The 26,613-nt window shown below is 34.0% G+C and overlaps 1 protein-coding gene across 1 annotated transcript in view; it reads right to left on the bottom strand.

Annotated features, from left to right (window-relative positions):
• LOC129804855 (BMP-binding endothelial regulator protein) overlaps positions 1-26,613 on the bottom strand; it is a 96,873-nt gene that overhangs the window by 32,778 nt on the left and 37,482 nt on the right. Inside the window, exon 3 of the mRNA XM_055852513.1 lies at positions 10,838-10,990. Within this exon, the coding sequence (XP_055708488.1) occupies positions 10,838-10,922 (85 nt within the window). The 5' untranslated portion in view covers positions 10,923-10,990. The remainder of the gene's footprint in view (positions 1-10,837; positions 10,991-26,613) is intronic.

Raw genomic sequence — 26,613 nt, forward strand, 5'->3', positions numbered from 1 at the left:
ATCGCGATTGATCAAACAGGTTCTCCCTCTCTTTTTTACCTTTGCTGCGTGAAATAAGAGAGTGATCGTCCAGCGGAATCGGTATGGAAATGCGAGGAGGAAAAACACGAATATCACAAATTTTTAATGTGAGGAGACGGTAATCAAAACAGACGGAAAACTTGATTTTTTTTTCACAGGTCTATGGAGGGGGAGGACGACATTCTTTACTCTCTTACTCACTCGATCACCAGCCGAGAAGGTTGCACATCTACAACGGCTAACGCGCAATCTCGTTGATCTTATGGCGCGATCATATGTGCGATCGTTCAGAGCATTTTTGCATGTGATCAACCACCCACATGGGCCCATCGACAGACATTCCAAGACACCATCGTACCGAGACTGAGACAGTTGATCCTCTGGGTCAAAGTCCAGAGAAACGCGATCACATTCTCAGTTGACCAAATCACCATGCCACATAGTGGTCCCCGTGATCCCAAAAAGATCCAATTTATCATCGCCAAACTCTCCCCATGCATTAACTCTTTTTTTTCTTTTTGGGGGGGAAAATATACCAATCAACTCTTATGGCGTTTTATGGTGTTTTACAGGCACTTGTTAAATGATTACACACATTACAGTTATTACATTGTTGACCAAAGGCGGAATGTGGCCTTGATGGCTGCGGATGGCGCACGATCGCACCTTCATCATCGATGCATAGCCCGCGCTCTTGATGATTCTTCTGCACTCGCGCATCTTGACGATACGACCCAAGAACACGCACACGATCGCGAAGAGATATTTTGCTCGATCGCTCCTCTCGAATTCTTGCCAGCAATCAAACATGTCTCTTTGCATTCATGTGGAATTCAACAATCAAACAAGTTTCCTCCCGTGTGCATTTCATCAGAGTCCAATCAGAACACTTTACGTTCAATTTCACGTCACAGTAGGGATCAATTCGCGGGGCATATATTCCATATAACATTACTGCCCAAGAAGCAAAATAGCTGCCTTATAGAACCAAGTATTAGACAAGTCTTTTAGTGCACTTTTGAAAGACTTAAAGTGAAAATTTTCTGTCGAAATTCCTATAGCAGCTCTTATAATCCTTAAGAGTGCGCCACTTTAGTATTCTCAGTGATGGAAGCAAGAGCGTTATAAGTAAATAAATAGGTTTTTGGTTCTATAGTGCCTTACTTAGGGAATTCTACAAGACTATTTTAAGAAAAAATTGCTGCTTGGGTGAATCCAGCTAAGTCTAAACTTCAAAACGTTCCAAACTGATTTATCCGGAATTATCCAGACAATGGAATTATTATTACGTTATCCGGAAGTTAACAAGTTCGATCAGATATAGATCGGCAACTAGACTTTATTAAAATTCCAAATGTTTTATGAACAGCGCTGATATTCTGACCTGATAACTTGAGTGACCTAGACGAAGCAAAATAGTGAACCCAAAAGGTGAATAGGTGGTTCTCACAGTGAGATAGGTGGATCAGCGTCGATCGAAAGTCAAAAATTGGTAGATCGGCACTACTCTGTCAAGAAAACAGCAAATCGGCCCAAGTTTTGCAAAAACTCGGCAGACCAACTTTCAAGAGAATAGCGATCGGCATTTTCTCTATCGCTTGAGATTGAGCCAGGAGGTGAATAAGTATAGCCAGCAAGTGAACCGCAAGTGGCAGATCAACAGATCGCAGTGATCGCGCTGATCAGTCTACCAGATCACGCTGATTCAATCTCCAAGATCGCGCCAATCAGTATTCGAGATCCCGCTGATCATACGATCAGTCTCTAGAATCACGCTGATTGGCACCATGAACACTCGAGCGAATAAAATATAGGGGAAAGACTTATAATTTTATCCAGTTTCTTATTTTGGACACTTTGAGGATAAAATCGGACACTAAAAATTAATTGATTAAAATTATGAATTTTTATTCTAATATTTGATGAATAATGAATTCTATCTAAATATTTATTCTTTCTGGAAGATTTTAACACTAAATACGTTAAATTTTGAATATGATTTGAGTTGAAATTGCTTTGTTGAAAATTCAGTGTGAGCAATTGCTTACGAGAAATATGACAGAACTTCGTGTTTACTTCAGTCTTATTTAGCTGTGGAGAAGTACTAACAAAGTTTGTTCGCTGTTTTTGAGTGATATTATTGAATAATCATTGAAAATTGTGTTGATTCACGTTAGTAGTGATTTGTACATTTGACCTGAAGTGAGATTTGCCTTGTGAATTAGATTTTTCGTGTGAAAAATGGGAAATTTTTTTAGACATTTACCAGTGAAGTGATACTCCTTATTTTGGACAGTTGCTTTTCTCACGAAATTCCGTGAAGTTTTAGCTTTTGTGATGACCAGGTTGGACAAATGCCTGGAGAAACAAAAAAAGCATCATCTCAACGAAAGAGATGTAGCGAGAAAAGCCTTGAAAAGCTTCCGGAAAGGCCAGGGTATGAGCGAATCCGCACGTACTTGGAGTACCGAAGTCAACTCACTTTAATGAATGATATGGAAAGTTTCCGGGCTTCCTGTGACATTCTACGTTTCCCTTACATGAATAGGAAGAGAACTTGGTAAGATTGGTTCATGAAATGGGCATCCTGTTGAGGCAGATTTGCTGTCCAAATTTACAACCAAGTTGTCCAAAATAAGAGTCAAATTCACCTCTACATATCAATTCATTTTTAAACGTATTAAAACTAATTTTATTTAAAATAAGACGATAAATAGCTTGCCAAGTTTCTAAACAACCCTTCTGAAAACAGAGTAACAAAAAAGTAAATTAGTATTGAAAATATCGCACTTCAAACTTGAAACTTCGATGCTTATAAGCAGACAGTCCAAAATTATGAGCCTTTTCCGTATGCCAGTGCCATTTCCGTATATTTGATAAACACTTTTTGTTCGAGAACTGCTGACCGTTTAGCATATTTTTGCTGATCGACTCAGCAAAAATATGCTGAAAATCCTGCCTGTGCTCGTTGGAATAGGCCAACGACCTAGTTCAGAATTTCTTACTTGCTAACGTCTTAAATTTCTATTTGATTGTTGTTTCTCTTTAAAACGCTTCCCCAACCAAACCGATAACTGAAACGGTCTTCAGACTAAAGGTTTTCTCCAGTTCCGGATGGTCTTAAAATCATAATTCACAAGAAATTTTATTGGTTTTTCAGAATCTCAATACCGAATCCTAAATCAAATTTTCCCAAAAAATCTAGACTGATAAGGTTGGGTTTAAGCCGTAGGTCTAAAGCCTGTATAAGGCATTTGCTTGCTACTAATGCTAACTACCCTTCTACCACTTTTGCCAATCAATCAGGAAAGGAAATATTCTGACATTTTCAATCTCGGAAAATACCACGTGTGCGTCAGTTGCACTCATTTCCATTGATCATATGCATTTCTCAAAGTGCATGGAAATACACAAAATCTATTTCCACAATGATCATCATTCAATGCTGCGCAGATTTACAGCTGGATGCAAATTTGAGTAACAATGAGAAAATTTCCCGCGCTGAAAGGCAATAATTCCTCGAGTAGTTTATTTGACAGTAACCAATATTGGCACAGAGAGCAATTGCAAGTTTAAAATTGCTATTTGCAATATTAATAATATATTAAGCAAAGAGAGTGTCTCGGAGTGGTTCTCCTTGAACCCTTCTTCACTCTCTGCACTGTAATTGCTTCGAAATGTGCAGTAAAGTGCCTGAAAAGAAACACCTTTCTTCCCATTCAAATATTTTGTCTCTCGAACGTGTGCGCTAAAATACCGGCCAAGAGTGAATGGTGGGATCGTGAAAGATCATATGAAAATCAACTGGAGATCATCTCTTCAGTTGTGATGCCATCATAATCACAGCTATTGTGATATTGTGGTAAAGGGTGTAGTTCAACTAACCACTATATTGAGCTCATATTTATAGAGTAGTTGTTTCAAAAAGCCCCCTTGCAAAACTGAACGGTGTCTAAAATCGGTCCAATTTACCGGTTTTAGAGCACTAAAACTCCGGGTTCAATAAAAACTTGCTTGTATGAAATTCTTTTTAAAGGGATCCAGAGATTATGCACATTTTCGAGACTGAAAATAATCGGCAAATGTATTATATACTCGGAAAATTTGCATACCCGTAGAAGAAGTTACAGAAACGTTGTAAATTATGCAAATGTATGTTTGAAAAATAATTTCACAGGAATAAGTCTGTATGCAAGGGATCTAAATGGGAAGGGGGATAATGTGAAACATAACCGACATAGCCTCTTCTCATTATTTCCTGTGATCATCTCTCAGCGGGCTAAATGTCTAGTAGGCCCCAGTACACTCAGTTGAGTGATAGAAGATTAGGTAACCAACCTCAGCGGAAAGTCACGAACGTGAGGCTAACGAAAAAGGGATCTGCTCCTTCTAGAGAGGGTTCGGCAAGGACCTAACAACCGCTCCCCGTAAAAACAAGATTGTTACGAAAACTCGCAAGGAGCCTTGGACAAGACAGACTTTACAACAGCGACCTATGCTACTGGAGCTAGCTGACGGAGAGTGGCCAGGACTTGAGGAGGTTAGTGCGAGAAGCCCGGTCCCTTAAAGGGACGTTGTAGCCACCTAAGTAAGTAAGTAATCCGAGTGGGCAGTCATGAATCTGAGGTTAACGAACAAGGGATCAGCTCTTTTAAAGAGGGTTGGGTATGAGGATAACAACCCCTTGCCGTAGAACCTAGATTGGTACGATAAAGCTAGATTGGACAAGGTAGATTTTATTTAGGCTATTGAATCAATTTTATTGACATTCAGTGGTTCAAGTCTTAAAGCACTTGCTCTATGATGTGAGTCTTGGGTTCGAATCTCCTTTAAATCACTATAGGCATTTTTCTGGAATTAAAGGTGTCGGAATGGCGTTCAGTGAGCCTCACGGAGGCCTTAGGTCCTCCATGGAATTAGGTCTTCCTCCATGAAACTAGGCCTTAGTTCCTCCATGGAACTAGGCCTTTGTTCCTCCATGAAACTAGGCCTTAGCTCCTCCATGGAACTATGCCTTAGTTCCTCCATGGAACTAGGCCTTAGTTCCCCCATGGAATCAGGCCTTAGTTCCTCCATGGAACTAGGCCTTAGTTGCTCTATGGAACTAGGTCTTAGTTCCTCCATGGAACATGTGAGAGTCTTGCTTTCGAATCCCCTTTAAATCACTATAGGCATTTTTCTGGAATTAAAGGTGTCCGAATTGCGTTCAGTGAGCCTCACGGAGTCCTTAGGTCTTCCATGGAATTAGGTCTTCCTCCATGAAACTAGGTCTTAGTTCCTCCATGGAACTAGGTCTTAGTTCCTCCATGGAACATGTGAGAGTCTTGCTTTCGAATCCCCTTTAAATCACTATAGGCATTTTTCTGGAATTAAAGGTGTCCGAATTGCGTTCAGTGAGCCTCACGGAGGCCTTAGGTCTTCCATGGAATTAGGTCTTCCTCCATGAAACTAGGTCTCAGTTCCTCCATGGAACTAGGCCTTTGTTCCTCCATGAAACTAGGCCTTAGTTCCTCCATGGAACTATGTCTTAGTTCCTCCATGGAACTAGGCCTTAGCTCTTCTCTGAAACTAGGCCTTAGTTCCTCAATTGAACTAGGCCTTACTTCCTCCATGAAACTAGGCCTTAGTTCCTCCATGGAACTAGGCCTTAGTTTCTTCCATGGAACTAGGCCTTAGTTTCTCCATGGAACTAGGCCTTAGTTCCTCCATGGAACTATGCCTTAGTTCCTCCATGGAACTAGGCCTTAGTTCTTCTCTGAAACTAGGACATATTAACTTTCAAAATTTCAACTTCCACAGTCTGTCCACAAAGTAAACTCTCAGTCAGAGAATCCCAAATTCCTATAAGGTCAAACAACCTTATCGCTATCTTTTCTTTTTTGCCCGGTTTAACTGTATAAATCGGACGGTTTGATATTCTCCACTATCGCAAATGTCTGAGCATTTGGGAACTCGTGCTCTCTGCTGACTGACTACTGCCCTGATCTTGGCCAGAGAGTGCAAAAGAGATGCAGAGAACGTGGCTCAGGTTCAGGCCCAGGTAAAAAGAAATGACCAAGGTGGCTTTCCAGTTTCCACTTGTTTGAAGAGAGAACCGGTGCTTTGGAGAATTCTTCCAACTTCTTTTACCAACCATCTCACTTGGAGAAGAGAGATTCTGCATGGCGGTAAACTGTCGCTTAATTGAATACCGATTACTTCCAATTATTCCGCACCTCACACGTCCCCCGTGATCATGTATCATTTTACAAATATGGTCAGTCGCGTGTTATTTTGCCGGCTCCGGTGCCATTCTCGGGACTCTCACCATATCGAGGCGCATGTATGCGCCTTCATTTCATTTAATTTAATTAGTATAATAAAGTCACACTGATACATCCGCGGACAGGGGAGGGAGACCAGGGCAACTCAAATCAACTCATTACCGGAAAAAAAATGTCAGCATACAACATGAGACGCCACACGGAGGTATTGAAAGGCGTCATGTAATTGCAGTGGTAGATACTCAATTGTATGATTAATATCGGGAAAACACTTGTTCTCATGTTGCCAATTACACGGGTAGGGGGGAATATCATTTTGATTAACAATACTATGGGGAAGTTGCACTTCTTCATTCAGAACTTCAGCAATCACCTAGATTTTTCTCTCAGTGAACAATGAAAAATAGTTACAAAGACTGTTACGAGAATTACACGATTTATTTATTTATCTTAGCAATAAACGGCTAAGTAATTACGAACTTTTTACTGACAGATTGTTACTTTTAAAATGAAGATTTGTTTGAAAATTTGTCAACTTTAGGAACTTCAAATTGAGAACAGTTTTCAGCGCCACTCGTGGGAGAATACACTGCCCTCACGAGGAGAAAACACCTAGTCAGTCTTAATTCAAAAGTGAGCTCTTTTCGAAGAAGGAATACTTTTCAGGAAATGCGTGACTTTAGCCAAAAACAATAAACAATCTTTTTTCCATGTAGCTGAAAGTATGCTATATCTGGGTTTTCATTATAATTTTCGAAACACTCTTTAGAATTTTTCCCTTGCACAATTCTCCTCTCTCAAAATTACCATTTTCTCTTTTCAATGCTATTCTAACCCACTCTATGTTGCATAACTCAGACACAAGATTATTTCATTTTTTAATACATTTTTTTTTAGAACAAGTCAATATAAAATTGTCATTTATTTTGTGACTGGCATTGATTTCTTAAAATAAATTCTCCAGCTTTGAATTAGCCATCTAAAATTCTAGTCCATCGAGATGTTAATAAAAAATTTTGATTGACATCTTATCTAAAAATAGATTGTTCTTAATTCATGAATTGAACTTTATAAATATGCAAGTGTGTAGTGAATTAATTATTCTTTTGGGTATTTCCTCAAAAGAAACATGGCCAAATGCGTGACTTTGAGATCAACCAGACGTGTTGAAAGTCCGTATTTGTTTTCCGATTTTGACGAAATTATTGCTCTACCCCCCCAAAAAAAAGGGAAAACTTTTCAATTTTTCATGACAGTGCAATTAATAAAAAAAAGGCAAGAAGGTAAATTTAACACGATCCCACTAAAATTCTCATCATTTAATGCAAACAGTCGCAGTGAGACTAGATGAGATTTGTTATTGCTACAAACAAATTAAAGAGGCGAGAGATGAAAAAGACGAGAAGATTGTAACATTGTTAACGAGAGGAGATACTACGAATACTCCACAGAGAAAATAAACATTCAATAAGACAGTTTATTTGCTATGAGAGATAGAGAGAATCGAAGCATATTTCACGCTAGAAGACATTGTGGCAGCTCATGGATTTCTTTTCATCTTGTGAGTATTTTTCAAAAAAAAAAGGAGTTACCCAGAAAATTTAATTAAGGTATTCACTGTAGCACTGTAACCCTAAGCTTAACTAGTTAAATTTTATTGAGCGTTTGCAAGTTGATCAAAAGATGGCGTACTATCCTAATTCATTCTAACCTCACTTTTAGGTGTTCATTTAAAGGTTTGATTTTTTGCAATACAGTAGAGTTCCTTAAATTTGAACAATATTTTCAAATTTCATCTAAAATGCACATTTCTTAAATTAGGAAAAAGAACTTTAGAAAATATAAGAATGTAATTTATTGTTAAATAAATGAAATTTGTTGAGAAAATGAATATAATATGATAATATTGAGAAAACACCAAAGGAAAATAGTTCTAAGTAAGACTCCACACAAAACATCTTTAACATAACCTCATATTTTACATTTTGAATTCAACCGCCGTTCAAATTTGAGGAACTCGACTGTACCAGTAATGTCACTCAAATAAGAATCTCCCAAATTCAAACGACCTACGCAACGGTTTAGTTCAAAATATCAAATGTGAGGTTATGTTTAAAAATTCGTGTTGGGAATAATTTAGTACCATGTTTCTCAGCTCCTTTCTGAATATTTACACACTTTCTAATAGTACAGATAGAAAAGAGAATATGTAATACTGGATATCCTAAGGTAAAGTGCCCTCGAGTCGACCGGTTCCTCGACTCGACCGGTGGTCAATATTTGAATGTTTTAATCTTGGTTTTAATGGTGAATTTACATAAAATTGTCACTGATTCGTATTTATTTATGGAATAATTGACCTATTAATGTTAGATCATAAGCCAAATATTAGTGGAAATACAAATAAATCCAATAAATAACTCTTCCGGTTGAATGGAGAAATCGGTCGACTTGAGGGCACTTTACCTTACAAATTGAGGTTATGTTTATTTTCAAACCTAAATTACTTTTGATTTAAATGTATATGTGATTTATAGAATAATTGTTTTTGAAAGTTACTTAAGGAATGGTTTGTTTACCCAACATATCGATAGACTCCTACTAAATTTTACAATATTTGAGGTTAGATGACTTTTAGAATTTCACTGTTATCCATCTTTAAGGAAATTTCTTTGCCATAAATGAACTAAGAATATTTTATATTTATTTCGAAGCTATTTATAGAATAACATATTTAGATCAATAATTTATCTACCATGAAAACTTGTATTGGAATATCCATTATGTGAGGTTAAGTTGTTTTTTTCTAACCATTATTCCTTCTTGGAAGAAATTTAATTATTCAAGCTTACTTATTAGTTAAACCAAAAAATTTATTGTTTAAAACCACTTAACAAAGATGGATTTTGGTAGCATTTTAATCCGAGACAAGATATTATTGAATTTTGTAAGACTTGAGGTTATGTAACATCCAAAACTTTTTTTCTAATTTCTTTTAAGTGAATCTCTTGACCACAAATAAACTAAGTTTATTAACTTTTATCTGAAAGGTCTCTAGGGAATAAAACACTTTAATAACTAAACCGTAATGAAATCTTTTGCTTGGTATTTTGCTATTTGAGGTTAGAAAATCATGATATTTTTTTAACTAAGAAATATTTTATTCATCGTTTTAACTTAAATAGACTAGTTAATTGTTTTGAAGCAACTAAATAAATGGGATATTTTTGATATTTTGGCTTTTTGATATATTTTCACATTTTTACTGGGTTTTACAATTATTTGAGGTTAAGTAACCTTTAAATAACAATAATTTTCAAAGTAGGTTTTTTGAATTTCTTTTGGTTAAGTATATGGAAATAGTTATTTTATTCTTCAAAGAATGACAGGCTTTTTCATCCTGACATACAGAAAAACTTCTAAAAGATCTTCTACAATTTGAGGTTAGGTAAGCTTCAGAATTTTTATTAATCTGGAACATAAATATATCAATTCATTAGAATACAATAGCCATATTATTGCATTGCATCAACCATAGACTGGTATTTTCATCTCACATAAATTTCAAACAAACTTTAGTTGAATTTTCTACAATTTGAGGTTATATTTTCTCAACCCCCTGGCAAGTTGCCTCAAATTTGAAGCCACTTTCTCATATTTCGATTTAAATTTATATGGGATTTTTTTTGCACTCGCGACCGTTACGCTAAATATCTAAAAGGTGAGAAGTTCTTCCGTATTAAAAGATACCTTACCGTATGAAGGGATAAATATACTACATTTTTGTTTAAATACATTTTTTCCTCAGAGCACTGTGAGTTGATTCCGAGATCAATTTAGGAATTGGCTTCAAATAGCTCCATATGAAAAGGGCAACTTGCCAGGCGCTTGTATTTTCTTCAAAAACTTCATTATTAGAGTTTTACAAATAAATGTAATGAATGACTACACTGGTAAAAATAAAAGGATCAAATTGATCTTTTTGCAAAGGATGGATCAAATTAACATGTTCTATTATGAAAAATGTCTATTCAGAGTTTGAAAGTTGATCCATCCTTTGGAAAAGGATCAAATTTTGATCAATTTGATCCTTTTATTTTTGCCAGTGTAATTCGTTAAGTGGAAATATCTAATCGCTTGTAATGTATGTAATCATTCGACACTTTTTATTTAACTTGATTTTAAACTTTTGCTAGTTTTTTCAATTATTTAAGGTTAGGTCATAAACTTAAAAAAAACTGTACTGAAATAATTTTTCAAACAGAATATTTCGTACAATTCGTTCGTTTCCATTAGCCAATTTAATTGATATATCATTTTAAAACAAGGCACAATGGATTACTAGATTTTTCTAACCTAAAATTTTCGATTTGTGAGGTTAAGTCTTCCACTTAGCATAGTTTTTAAATCGTCTTAACCGTTATATTTCAAGTGAGAGTTTTACACATCTGGTAAATCAATGATAAATACTCATTTTACTAAATTGAAAAACATCTCAGTGGGTTCCTCAATTGATGAAAAGATGGGAAAGTGACTGTGGACTTAGTACTTACCTATACTCTCATATGCATTCACAGTTGATATTGAGGTCAGGAAAATTAGGGTCAGCATCCAAGTGACCAACACACGACGATCCATTTCAGCAATCGGCAGCTATTTGGTGTTAGCTGCTGTTGCCACTCTAACCGCAAAATTGTGCCAAATCACTGGAAGAGATCGATAGAGATCGCATTAGTACATTGTTGATCTTGAGATTTCCAGAGAGAGGGGAAGAGATGATCGAGGAAGTTGATTGAGGAAACGCCCGGGCAATACAAGTTGGGAAAAGGTTAAAATTGATAAATTGGAGGCAACCATCGATTACTGTGGAATTTCTTTTCATCTCCTCTTAGAATTTTTTTTATCTCTCCTATCCACCTTCTTTTTCTCTTTATTGCCTCTTCACATGCCAACCACTCAGCAACAACAACAACAACAAAAAGACGAGAATTGCCAAGTCATGAAGCGCCTATGATAATTCCTACAACAATTCCAAATAGCGTTCCTTATATCATTTGATTTATTATTAAGTATGTAAATTAAAAGATACACACATAGTCGTACGATACAGTAAAATTGACGCCATCCAATTGTTGAGAAGGAACGGTTGACCAAAGATGGAACTCTTGTGGATAAAAGAGCAACAGAGATGAAAGAATCAAAAAACCATCAATCCACACTAATTAATTTTTACCATCAAATTACGACTTTGAGGTGAAATAACCGAGTTGTGAGTGTGTCTGTGGCAAGGACGTTTGAATCAGCCACATAAAATAGCAACTCGTCTCATCCACCGAATCTATTATACACGATCTTCACTTTTTAACCACGCTTCATGAACAAGAATCACAGCTATACATTTGGATTGACGATTTGCAGAAATTCAGGAATTTCTGGAATACCATTACATAATCAAGAATTTAGATGTAGACATACACAGGGAAGGAAGAGAAAAGACACTGGCTCCAATCTTTCAAGAAGTTATAAAACTGTTATACAATACCCGACTTTTATACCAGACTTCGAGGAATAAGTAGCGACTTAAAATTTTTATGTAATTTTATGTTGTCGCTACTGAGTTCAGTACTATGTTAGACAAACAAATTAAATTGTAAAATTAAACTTTAAAAAACCGGAAAAAAATATAATACGAATAATCCCACACCAAAAGAAAAGAACGAAACGAGAGAAACAATACGAAAATCCATTAACATAAAATTAAAATAACTTAAATTACTTTCAAAAACCATCCTAAATTTGATGAATTTGATATTTCATTGTAAACTGAACATTCAGAATATTTACTTAACTATTTTTAATTTTTGAATTGCCCATAGATCATCAAAAACACATTCCGGAAAATCGAAATTCGAACTTAACGATCATGGCATAAGTTCCGGAGTAATAGATTTCAAAACGTCCTGATACAATTTCCAATAATTTTAATATTAAAATTTACAAACAAAACTGATCAAAAACCGTAGAAAGAACACGACTAAAGTTAAAAAAAAGTTTTGGAAAATGAAAAAAAGTCAAAAGTGTTATACAAACCAAAATATTGGAACACTGTTTAAATTTATATGATCGTTATCTATTTATTTATTTATGTAATTATTTATTTATTTACTTATTTTTTATCTGTTCATATGTTTATTTTTTTCCATTTAATAGGTTATCTATTAGAATAGGTTTATTATAAACTAGATAAGGAAGACCTTAATAATACAACCTTAAGAATAACCTTAATAAAATTTATTGTAGTTGCGAAGAAAGCCAATTTTCTCTTAGAACGTAGATCATGAGGTGTCAGGATTTTCGATCTTGAAATGTTTTTTAGGTTTTCCAACATCAAAGCTTTTCATCTTAATATTTCTTGTTTTAAGATAAAGATAAAGTTTTATTAAGATAATTTTTTTTTGCATTACTAGATTTTCAAATAAAAATAAAAAATCATTTGAAAATGGTTTGTAAGACAAGTTTGAAGTTTAATATATTAAATTTTTAATATTGGTTAATTAATCCTTTAACGGCGAGACAGTTTTCGCGGACCGAAAATCAGCAATAAAAATAAAACCGATAAACAAAATCAGTAAAAGGTCTTACATCTAACCTTAGAAAATCCAAAAGAGTCTGACTAGGTGTATTTTTCCTCTATGAACGATAGGGACAAAAACAGCCTAAAAATTTAAGTAATTTTTCTGTTAAAATACCAAAGAATGATAATTTTCACTCTAATGAAAAATATTATGTTTGAGTATTAGTTTCTTTTTCCAAAACGGTTTTACTTAAAAAAAAATGGAAGTATAAAAATATTTAAAATTAATTTTCATTATGAGAATTTAAAAATTCGTAATTTTTTAGTTTAAAAATTTACTACATAGCAAATAGCAGGACATTTGCAAAAAATATCCCAGATTCCTTCAACCTTCTACCTTGCAAAAACGTAAAATCCTTGCAAAAAAGGAAATCAGGAAATGTTATTTTCTTTATGGGACACCGGTGTTCCAATCATCCTTAATGGGATAAGAAAACTTATTTCAAAAACAAAAATACCTGGATAGAATTATTTTAATGATTTTTTTGGTTTTTGTAAATCTAGTTTCTTCAATCTTCACGGAGGATTTTTTTTTTAATCAAGGTTATAAGGCTTGTCTTCTGAATTAACGAAGAGGTGGTTTATACGGATTTCAGACTTAAGGCTTAGCTATCTGGCTTAACTTCTCTAATTCCTCATCAGTGAAGATTTGTTGGGAAAATATGACATAGGATTAAAAATTATGGACAAATGATCCGGTTATTTCTGAAAATCAATAAAATCGGTTGCTATTTTGAAATTTGAAACTTTCGGGATCTGGGCTAAACCTAAGGTCTGAAGCCAGCATTACAGTTTTTACAGGGGAGAGCCTGCATGTTTGAGATGCAGTGGATTATTCTTTCATCATCATCATTTTCAACTGCTTCTTCTTATCGAGGTCGCCGGCCTAGGACACCCAGTTTAGCAGCCCACGCTTGTCGACCCTCCGTTACCTCAGGAAGATTTTCGGGTTCGATCCCAAGGCGCTCCAAAGCAAGATCCTGAATTTAATTCAGCCACCTTGTTCTACGTAGTTTCTGGGTAGTCTTTCTTCGGATTATTCTTTGATTTTATTTAAATATTTATGTCTTTAAATAAATGAAATAAATTTTTAAACTACATAAAATAACTCAAAAGCTTTGGTTGACGTTCTTTGATAGATTAAAACCTGTTTCGTCCTTCAAAGATCCGTCTCATTTGAACATCAGAAAAATTAATTTAAATTACCCTCAGAGAATTGTGAATATAATTAGAATCTCAAAATGGTCACAACAAGAATCTTGCCGCTCATATCAGAGGCATACTTATGAATTTTATCTTAGTCTTTTAGCATTTTTTTCGCCTTCTCTCAAAAAGTCCATAAATTTTTCAGATTTTTTCCCCTCAATCTTTCTCTGTTCTCTCTACAAAAACATACACTATAGTGTGTTTTTTTTTCTTAATAAAAAAACTAATATAATTTAGCCTTTTATCCCCTCCTTGCTTCCCGATCTTTGGATGAAGATCACACTTGATCTCGTGGTCGGCGTCAGTGACTGACTTTTGGTACGGTTGAAAGGAGGCGCATAGACATCTTTATCTCGACTCTTTATGTAGGTTTTTGTGTACATATTTGAAATCCATTAGTTTTAGTTGTAAACAGCAGGAGGAATCGACATATTAGCTTATAAAATTCGAATAAATTCTCTCTCTCGATCACCATCTTCAGCATCATCTTATGGGTTGTTCAGAGCGCCACACAAGCACATGATAAATGAGTGACGATGAAGAGGCCAAGAATGGATGGAAATATTCTTAAAATACTTGTTCAAATTAAGAAAAAAAACACTGTGAGAGCATTGAGACTTAGGGGACAAATTAAAATGGCAGAGAATTGTTAAAAGAAAAAAAAAATAATGAAAAATTTTAACGACAAAATCAAAAATTAAATTCCGCCCACTTTAAAGTGCGAAAACATGTTTTTAATTATGCGTTTATTCTATCTCTTAATTTAATGTCAGTCACGCTTAGATAGATCGAAGGTGACATAGTGTGCAGATTTTCTTAACCCATATCAATAAAGGCTATAAAACGCAAAATGGGAATTTTCAAAATATGTTTTTACAACGCATTTTAATGATTTACCTCTTCTGAACCATTTAAATTAATATCAAATAAAATTTATTTTCACAGCATTATGATAATGAAAATTTCATGAAACATTGGAAATTTTCATTTATTTTCCCCTTTGGCATTTTGAAACTGCTAGAAGAAAATTTTATCAGGGCTATCAGTCAGTGCTTGAGTCATGGCCTTCATTCTCAGACCAAGATAAATACAATCATTATTTCGGGATAATAAAACCGAAAAAATCAAGATCAGAACGTCAAATATGTCAAATTCCTTTAAATCTTGATATCCAATACAAAAATCGTATGGATTTCAAATTATTTAATTCCAAAACCAAATATTTCAAAATTTTAAATGTTAATACAGTAGTCTCTCAAAGTCGATATAAAAAAAATAAAGAAATTTAATAATTTAACAATTTAATAAGAAATAAAGAAATTTAATCATTCATTAGTTTTCAACCGGTTATCCCTATCGGGTTCGCGGGCCTACGACACCCTGGTGAGCAGCCCATGCCTGTCGATTCTTCGCCACTTAGAAAGACGGTCGTGATAGATCTAAAAGTGCTTCAAGGTATGATCATGCATTTTATTCAGCCACCTTGCCCTAGGTCTATCCCAAAATTGAGCTCTCCTCATAATGACATACATAGATTTTCTTTTATTTATGTGGAATTAAATTGTGTTTTACATCAACTGCCCACACTTTCCAAATTCGCAATGAAGTAAGCGTACCTCATTAAGCTGTTGTAGGCTTATCATTAGTTTTTATCATAATCTCACATTTTAAATTGAACTACAGGCGTCGTTCGAATCTGAGAACTTCAGATTTGAAGGATTCTACTGTAACTTTTATTTGTCAGAAGGGACTTTTCGTTAAGTTATTTTCCACACTTAACGAAACGTAATTTCTGATAAACATCTTGGTTAGCTTAGGCAATTCAAGCTGCGTAAATGCACCACATCAAAATACAAAAGCTTGATCAAAGAAAATATTTGACAGCTTAAAATTTTGATCTGGTTCCTGCAAAGGAATTCTGTAACTCTATGACAATGTTATATGAAAAATTTTAAAAAGTTTCATGTGGTAAATTCAGCTAATCGAAGATCCAGTTTATTATCAGTTAATAAGAGCTTTATAGAGCTCCTTGCAATGGCTATTCGATTTATCACTGATTTTGAATAGTGTTTTCCTGTAATAATTATATTTTCTTTCATTGTTTTAATAAACAAAAGTACTTATTATTTCCATCCACAAGTAGATCTGGAAAAATTCGAAAATCTATTTGAAGATCCAAAAAAAGAGACTTTCTTACTTCTTGATAATTCGATAATTCGGCAAGGTGGCTGAGGTACATCCTGTTCGAATTTCGAAGTGCTCAAGTGTCAAAATATGTGACGGTCTTCACATTGTTGTAAGGAAAAAAAGAACAACTACCATTACTGTTCTTGTCCCATTATTTAATCACTCCGTAATTACTGAGTAACTCTTTTGCCAGCTTTTTAGTGTTATATTTGATAAATTTTAACCACCTTGTTCGAAAATTTATTATGAAAATTCGAAATTGAATTTGAATTCTTCGAACGTTAACGACTTTTTGTGCAAACAGAGCTTTTACCTTTTTATCCAAGACACTATTGGAGAATCAAAATATACTTCTGTTTGGGCTCATTATCCCCCTAGATAGATTGTACATTAAAGTCGAAATACAGCGTAAAAAAATCATACAAATTGTACTATCAAACGTAGGACTGTTTTTGGAACAGAGGGAGTATTTATTTATTTTTTTTTATATTTCAAGTTCTTTTGTTAAAAAAAGATAAAGACAGAGTAGAAGCCAGACCGTTAGAGATAATGAATTATAACTTCGAAAGACCCTCCACTCCATAAGTTGACCCTGGGACCATTAACATGCTCCTCATATCTCCAATACTCTTCTCATTCCTTTAAAAAACATGTTCTTTGGGGGATTGCATTTTTTCTTTTCGGTTATGTTTTATGGTGTCTACACATTAGAAGCAATTTTCGTCAAAAATTGCCGTTTTTAAAAAAAAATCTGACGTTTCTACCTACAAGGATAGGGGAAATCTTCTTTAAAAAGGCATTTTTTTAAAGAAATTGCTCCTAGTATGTAGAGGCCATTAGAGATTGCAGAAAGATTGCGAAAATACTATTGACTCATTCCTAACAACAATTTTTCAAGGTCAAAGGTTTGAAAGGCTCTAGAGAGCCTATTTCTCAAACGAATGGGTTAACTTTGAGCTCGTGGGAAAGGTCTTGGGGTAGCCGACAAGTCCAAATCGCTTTTGAGTTATTCAATTGGTTTAAACCATTTGTAAACCGGTAAACTGCAAATTACCCAGAAAGACTTTTGACTCTGCATCAACTTTATTTATTTGTTGTTCTTAAAGGGGTGTGACCTAAATATTTGAAGGGCGTGGTCTAATTCCAAAAATCCACTTCGTCTTATTTTCCAATATTTTCAAAATTAACCTTTCCAAATGACTTTGTTCGATTATTCTTCTCTATTATCGATTATGTCGTCTGAAGAATATCCCTTATTTAGAAAAGAGATCCGATCCTAATGGGTTAAGTATAAGCATTAGAAAAGTCACTGGTGGGAAAAAGCACTCTCTAAGAATAACACAGTGTAACGATCACAGACGTGTACTGTGGACTTTGTTTTGTGTTTCTCAAGAATGAGCGGAAAAAAACACTCAATTAGGTTAGTATTCTGTATTTGTTGACATTATTCTCTATTCCTATGTTGACATCTTTCATATCAATGCCAAAGTGAGACGCCACATGAGTGATCTCTTGCGATCTCGATCACTCAGTGCCATGCCAAACCCGCCAACACTCAGTGAAAATTCAATACAATTTTCCAACTGGAAAATCACCCATCACTCATCAACATGCCAATTAATACGCTATTTCCCTCCCTTCTCTATTCTCAAAAAGTTATTTATTGCAAATGATATGGAAACTTTTTTTTTCCTTTTCAACTCAATCAACTCTCGTCTCGATCTTGTGCGCCCACCTCGGAAAATACAAACAATATTGCCACAATGTTGTCTCCCAGACAATCTCCTGCAATAAATAATTTGAAAAATCTCGCACATTTGAGACACAGGCATTATGCAAAAAAAAATGTAAAAAAACAATATAGACGTTTCATATTGATCTAGCAAGATCATAACAAATGAGTTGTTGAGTGTATAATAAATTGTTTCATGTGAAAACTTCAATGTTGGATGCTCGACGCCACGGGAATAATTTTATAAAATGAAATAATTGCATTAATTGCAAAAAGAGATGGTTGTAGCAGTCATTAGAACAAGATTTCATATGTTTGTATAAATTTTCAATGAAATATGGCAATTGATATTTCTTACTAAATCACAAACCGCATATTGGCAATGATCGCATATACTTCAGAAGAGACTCTCTGGGGTTGAACAGACAATGAGTAAAAATTAATTTCTTGGAATGAGAATAAGAGCACTTTAAATTAATCTCTGAAAATTGTTATTCAAGGTGAATTGATCAATTATTGCTAAATCCAGAAAGATTACAAAAGGTTTTGTGCATAATATTTTTCAACAATCTAATGCTTAAGATCCTGCCGAGAATAATTCTTTCTAATTCAGCTATTAAATTAATTTGCCAAAGTTTAAAACAACTTTAAAAAAAAGCAAGGGGTGAGTCATAATAGGGTCGGAGGAACGTCTGTTCGACAGGGAACCTCTATTGACACTTTTGCCAAAATGTTGAAAATTATTTAATGTATCTAGTAAAATATAAGTAATATAACGTTTTTTTCTGTAATATACCTTTTACTATAAACAGAGATGTTCAAATTTCATATCCCAAATGGTACAGAGTAGGGTGTCAATAGGTGGTTACACGAGTTCTTAAAGTGTCAATACATGTTCCTTTCACCCTATTTAACATCCCATTGACAAAAGTTTTATTTGGATTTCATAAGATATTGATTTGATGAGTAGTTTTTAAGGTTTCCCAAGTTTAATTTCGTATTTCGAAATTTTATTATTCAATAAATTTTTAAATTTAAATACGATTCCTCTCAAATGCTAAAACGATTCATAATTCCTTTAATTTTCCTTTTACTAATATTATTTTACTATTTTTATAATCCAAAAACTTAATTTTTATGGCACGGACACACCTTTTAGATCAGAAAAATTTCATGATGTCGAAATTCGAATCTCTTACTTTTTGACACTTTTTGCATATGTCTATCTCATTCTTTCGCACTCTTCTTCTTCTTCTTCTTTTAAACATCACAACAAATTCAATTTAACTCAACCGAGTTTGGAGTGCGAAAAAATAAGGTAGACATATGTAAGTGTAAATTTTGATTTCATGAAATTTTCTAGACCTAAAAGCTGTGTTCCTTTTGTTTTCGAACTCGATTTTTATTGGGAGGCTTATTTTTAGTTCAGCAAAAATTTTCATAACTTAATTTCGCAAAAAGAGATAAGTTCGTCTAATTTTAAAAAAAAATTGTCTTGATTTCTCAGGTTTAGTGAAACTTTTAGAAAGTCCTTTGGATTTTTAAAACAGTGGATTATAATTTTTTTGATTTTTAGATACACTTTCCCATGGTTCTTAAAGTTAAATGAAACATTTAAAATATCTCTTGAGTATTGAGTAAAAAATGTTCATTCAAGTTTCGTTATTTTTAAATTATACTTTCTTAAACATTTTTTAGATATTTTTTTTTCTTTTTGAGAAATTTATTTTTAATTTTAAAGTTTTTAACTACATTTCAAATTTTGTCTTATTTTTTTATTTTTTCACTTTTTGAGTTTCGAAATTTTTTATATTTTTCAGATTCCGTGGAAATTTAATGCATAATTTCGTAAAAATAAATAAAAGACCATTTTAATTTAGGGTAAAGTGATACAAGTTGAACAATAATGGTACAATTTGGACAGGGCTTTTTTTCTTGATAAATTCAGTACTTAATTTTTATTTTTATATTTTTAATGCTTTAGTTTTATAATTTGGTTCCTTGTGCTTAAAAACAAATTTTGTACTGTATTTATCAAGAAAAAAGCCATGTCTAACTTGTACCGGCGAATTGTACAACTTGTAACACTATGTCCATTTTATATCACATCACTTTACCATATTTATTTTTATTCTTATTTTTTTTAACTTTCTGAAAATTTTTGTTATTCAAATTTTTAAGATTTTCCTTGAAACTCAACATTTTTCAGGTTACGATATTACGAAAGTGAGTTATAATTCTTTCACAAATTTAGTAATTTTTCAATGGTTTATTTTTTCAGTTTAAGAGAGATATTCTTTTATTCTGCTTTCTTTTTTTATTATTTAAACTTCTAGAATACTTCTACGGTTCTCAGTTTCAGTCAAACTTTTTGATAGTTTTTCAAATTTTTTGGAATATTTTTTGATTTTTCTTGTTTATGTTCTTTTTTAAAGATTTTTTAAAGGCAATTGACAGTTTCTCTAAATTATCCAAGCATATACTTGAATTCTTCGAATACTAAGGGACTTTTTGCAAGATTCTAGAATTGCATGAAACTTTTCCTGAAGGGCAATTCTGTAATTTTTTGGCATTGTCACGCGTGAGTTCGAAACTCGACAATGTCACTCAAGTTATCTGACATATCACATGAGTTCGAAAATTCAATTTACTGATCTTTTAACCCTTTAAGGACGAGAAGTTCAAAAAATGAGGGTAAGAAAAAATCATTTTTTCTAACTTGTTAGAGCAAAATACAACTTTAGAAGACCGTAGGAAAAGTTTCATTTTTGGGTCACCGGTGACCCAATCGTCCTTAAAGGGTTAAAGAAATCTCTTTCAGTGGAAAATTAGAAATATAGTCCGTTTTAATCGATTTGAAAGAAAGAAATTTCAAATATGTGACTTTTGACATAGTCATATGACAATATCACGGTTACAGAATCACTTTTTTGAAAAATGTTTCCTGAGATTCGAACGAAATTTTCCATAGCATTGCCAGAGAGTTATGCCCTGGACACACTTACGACTTAAGCCGAGAGACGACTTAGTTAGTGGAAAATGATGGAAATGTAGTTTAATCATTATTTCTAATATAACCACGCTAATCCGTCTCTCGGCTAATCCTCAGGTCTGTCAAGGCCCTTAGTAGAATTCTCTTACTGGTCAATTGTCACAGGTTTCTCTCAATGATTCACCTCTTGCAGAAAATCATCTTAAGAATTTTGTATCCGCAATCCGGTTCATCTGAATTTCAACTCTGGCGACATTTTGAGAAAACAATTAAACAAAGATCTGAAAAATTGGCCCATCAAATAAAATTCTGCTATATGAAAAATGAGATGTATTGAGAAGTTTAGCATACGCGGAGGCGTTCTCATAACTTAGAATCCCAAAATGGGGGAAGAAGGTAGCAAAAAGAGAGCCTCCTCAAATACAACTTTTAATGCCATTAATGAAATAAAATATTGAGTGAGCAGAATGTCTGGCAGCCACTGGTTTTCATTTTCACCTTTTTTTTATGCCCATCTGCGGGGTGATGTTTGTCAAATAAAACAAATGACACACTCTCAAACACACAGAGACTGAACCAAGGTAAATACACTTTTTGGTCTCCTCTTGGCGTAAATATTCAACAACGGTTCTGAGACGTGCTTTCGCGCGATATGGTAGAAAAAAAACGCGAATTCTCCCAATTCGGGAATTTAATACTTCTTTTTCACATCCGCATTCAGGCGGCCAGCTGTCGTCACGGAGGCGCGACTCACGGTGGAAGTCGCCGCCGCTGGCGCTTCATGATCGATCGATTGCTCTCTTCTGCAAATAAGATCGATCGCGATCTGTGCGAAAGCGGAGAACTTTCCCACTAGATCATCTCACCGCACCAGACGTGGTTACATTACTGGCACTGAGAGAAAGATCTAGATTTCTAGATCGCATTGATAAAGCTTCGATCGCTCAAATGATTGTTAATTTGAATTTTGACAGTTATTTGAAAAATATATTAGAAAACTCATCCAACTGATCTAATGATAACGGTTTTCCTTCAATTTCAAATAACTCATACTAGAATGAAATAGAGTATAATTTTATCTGAAACATGTAAAATAAATTGAATAAAAAATTGGCAAATACTGATAATTTGACAGCACGTATCAGAACCATTGTCAAATAGGAAAAATGACAAGTTGTATTCTATTGCTTGCGAGAAAACAGTGAAAAAAAGTTTTTCAAATGTTTATTAAGCAGTATCAAACTTTTATCCTAAAATAAATTAGATATAGTTTCTTTCGAGAATTTTGAGGTGTGACAGTTGTTTTCGAAATTTGTCATATATTTGTCAAACAAGCAGAACATATCAATTTTAAATTGAATCGTAGATGTGGGTGATCATGCTCTCTGCTGTTCGTAATCTTTTCTTTAATTCGTGCATTTAAGGATGGTTTTACCGATCGGATATGATACATAGGATCAGTAGTGAAGACCATCATTAAGTGTTACAAATAAGGCGAACAGCAAAGGGCGAAATCACCCTATCCAGTATGTACATATACCTTTCTCTATTTTCATGAAAATCAATATAGATTGAATGAAGTTTCGTTCGTAAATGTTTGATTTTTGAAATTTAACCAATTTCGCAAACTGGTTAAATTCAGACTTTAATTAAATTTCGGAATTTTGACTTTTCGGAATTTTAGCTATTCGAATTTTGGCATTTCAGGATTTTGGTTCAATCTGAATTTTGGCTATTTGGGATTTTGGCTTCCGGGATTTTGAGTTTCGAGACTTTAGATTTTCAGAATTAAGTCTTTTTGGGATTTTAACTTTCGGAATTTTCGGAATTCGGAATTTTGTGTCTTCAGTACTTTGACTCTCGATATTTTAGCTCTCAGGATTTTTTTTCGGGATATGAATTTATTGGAATTTTGACTTTCAGTAGTTTGGCTTCCGGGATTTTGAGTTCCAAGATTTTAAATTTACAGGATTTAGTCTTTTCAGGATTTTAACTTTACGGGCTTTTGACGTTCGGAATTTCAACTCATTCGAGATTTTGTATCTTTAGTACTTTGACTTTCGGTATTTTAGCTCTCAAGATTTTGTCTTTCGGAATATGGAATTATCGGAATTTTGACTTTCAGGATTTTGGCTTCTGGGATTTTGACCCATTCGAGATTTCGACTCATTATAAACTCAGACTTTCGCGATTTTAGCATTCGTGATTTTGGTCTCTTCGGGATTTTGTCTCTCAAGATGCTGACTTTTCGGAATTTTGGCTTTCGGGAATTTGACTTCTGGGATTTTGGATCATTTGAAATTGAAGCTTTCACGATTTCAGCATTCGTGATTTTGATCTTTTTTAGGATTTGGTCCGGGACTGTTGGAGTAAGAGCGGCCATCGCCGTCTTAATGTTAGGGATCATCTTGTCAATTATTAAAAATTCAAAATCGTATTCGTTTTACAATAAAGGGAATTCAGATAAAGCATGGCTCTAAGTTTGTTGGTTGAATAGTCAAATTATTTTCTTTATAAAGGTTTCCTTGATAAATATTTTTATATTAAAAAATTAGGAAGTATAAAATCGGTCAAACTCCAGGCTCATACCAAAACAAATAATAAACAAAATGTTTTTAATAATATTTAGCAAAATTAGGCAAAAAATGGTTATTTTTAGCACTGAATGTTTGCTGAGCTAGCACTTCTTTCAAATTATTTAACTGTTCTATGATCTACTCGTCTACTGATAGACAGTTCCCTTTAAAATATTTTCAAGATGTAGGTTATTTTGACAAAAGCTATGAAGATATTGTGATATTTGTTCTCTATTTTTCTAACTGTAGTAGTAGACAGACTCTAAGTTTAGAAAGTGATTTTAAACTACCTTATTAATCACTAGAGGGAGCTTAATGGTGCTTGTGACCGTTATATTTAAATATTGACAAAACTGTCAGATTAATAAAAATGTTTTCGCATTCCTACAATTTCTTATTTCAAATAAATTTTATTTATTTTCAGTTATAGTAAGCGTTAGCATACATCTGCTACCGTGGTGTACACCCTCTAAATGGAGAGTACTTCCCTTGGCGTTCGCAAAGGATCAATTTTTCGCTAATAAAAGGTCTTCTGTTAATTCAAAAATTTTGTTCTTTTTTGTCTATCAAGCAGACAGATCCTGCTCTTTGAGAGCATCTTGTTTCATAACAAGTCTCAGTCGTTTTTTTTTTATTTTTTGTTGGAAAATCCCACAAGAGATGTGTTAAATTCCACAAATATTCAAACTCTCACAATAAGTCAATTGATTTTCAGCTTCCACCTTTAACACATACGCCACATCCAATTATTTAATTCTCACAAACCGCAAAGTGCTTCAAGTCACTTTTAATGATATTTAAACAATCTGAGACTGAGAAGTGTTTGAAGAATCCTCGAGATTACCGGGGAAATTTAAGAAAAATCTCCCAGAATAAAAAGAACTTACGTGAACAAACGCAATGGCAATTTACTGCATGCGTAAATACTTTTTTCCCTAATATCTTTTGATAATTTTCACCTTTTTTTCTTTCTAAGAAGCATCTTCCCGCACTCCAAAGGCACCAATTTATTGTTGAGTTAATTGGAACATGTGTCTGGCTTTTTTATTTAGTGATGGCAAAGATGTTACAAAAATAACGCAATCCCATAGTTGCACAGGAATAGAAAATTTCTTCCTTGAAAAGTGAAAGAAGGTAAATCAGATGCTCTGGGATCCATCCTAACACCGATCTTGTGATTTTTCTCCATCGCTCTGAACAATTTAGAAATTTTACTCTCACCGCAATAATCATTTAATTTTCTCTCTCAACGATTATTGAGGCAATTGAGAGGCAATTCAGGCTTACTTTTAATTGAAAATTATATACAGTAGCGATGAGACATAAAGTGAATGCAGTGATATCAAAGAAAACCCAATGATGGGAGGAATGGTTTGCGTTATTTAAAAAAAAAAAATCTAAAAGAACATTCAGTTTAGTTAGTTTTCTAAAATTATCAATATGAGTAGAGAGAAATTCCCAGCAATTTCTCACGAAATTATGAAAATTCTACCAAGAATTTATTCATATAAATGCACCTTGCACTTTCCCTTGGAAATGAATCAGTGCTGAAGTATGATTTCATCAATTTGCAATTCCCGTGGGAGACATTTACACAAAAAAAAAATCCCAAGATGATGCTAAAATCATGATTCAGTCCCTGATCCCACCAAAGCCCAGGAATATATCTCCGAAAAGAGTCAATTTTGTCACACTGATGAGACATTAAAAACTCCACGATCGAGCCTCAACCAAAATAGCTCACTAAAAGCCCATGAAAATTGCATGACTCAATGGATGAAATAGATTTTCCTGGAATTCACAAATGAACTCCACGAAGTGATCATCATCTTTTCCTGGACCATGTGCTGGGTCTCTTAAATCAATTTTGCTGATGGCGCAGTATGAGGTAGAGAATGTCCTTGTATAGAATGTGACAGCAAGAATTCCGCCCCCGCAATTCATCAACAGCACCAACAAAAAAAAATCTTGCACCACAACAAATTCCAAATCCGGTCGGGCTTTTTTTTTGCGCCATGCTCTCCCGCAGATTCTTGTTCTCACCAGACTCGTGATGAGCAGCAGAGTGACTCTTTTTTAGCACCAATAATAATACAAGACACATTGATATGTCATGAGTCAACCTGGCGTTTTCTTCCACCACCCTCATTTTTTTGCGACAAATTTTTTACACTCAGAAAATGAGGATTGTGTAGAAACAGTGCTTGAAGTGAATAAGTCTTTAATAAGGACTTAATTAAGTACTTAATTAAGGCAGTTTTACGGCAAAAAGTGGAAAATGAAATGGAGAATGAGATTGAGACATATTAACCATTAGATGGAAAGAGATGGATCAATGTGACATGTTAGAAAAACATAACCTTAAACCATTCTCAAATGCGATCTAGTAACCTGTTTGTTTTGTCAATTATGGCCTCTACACACTAGGAGAAATTTCCATTAAAAAATGCATTTTTAAAAAAAATTTCCCCTATTCTTGTTGGAAGAAACCTCAGAATTTTTTTTATAAAAGAAGGCAATTTTTGACGAAAATTGCTTCCAGTGTGTAGACACCATTAGGCAAAAGTGTTTTTTCAGCTTTTCATGAAAAATCAAAAAAATGAGAACTTAAAAAAAAACACTTTTTATAACCATAAGGTTAACTACTTAGAAAAATGCTTAGTCGAAAGTCCTCAATTAAGTACTTAATGAATTTTTTTTCCATCTACCTTGGGTCAATTACCGCAGTCTATTAAGATCGTTCCCATTTAGAAACTTGATAACGACGAAGCTCCAAATGTGAAGAATGATGGTTCGGTCTGTTCTCACATATTCATCTGAATCATGGGTCCTTATTGAATACAAAATTTCGAACTCGTAGCCGCATTTAGGAAGATTATTTTACAATGGAACTTTGTACCCTTATGAGAGAAAGACTAAGCCGTTTTCAAGGATCTGTTTTCAAGGATGAGAATGATTCAATGTGGAAAAATACCCAGGGATACATTCTAAGCTTCGTAAGT

This window comes from Phlebotomus papatasi, chromosome 2, assembly GCF_024763615.1.
Source record: "Phlebotomus papatasi isolate M1 chromosome 2, Ppap_2.1, whole genome shotgun sequence".
Classification (NCBI taxonomy): Eukaryota; Metazoa; Arthropoda; class Insecta; order Diptera; family Psychodidae; genus Phlebotomus; species Phlebotomus papatasi.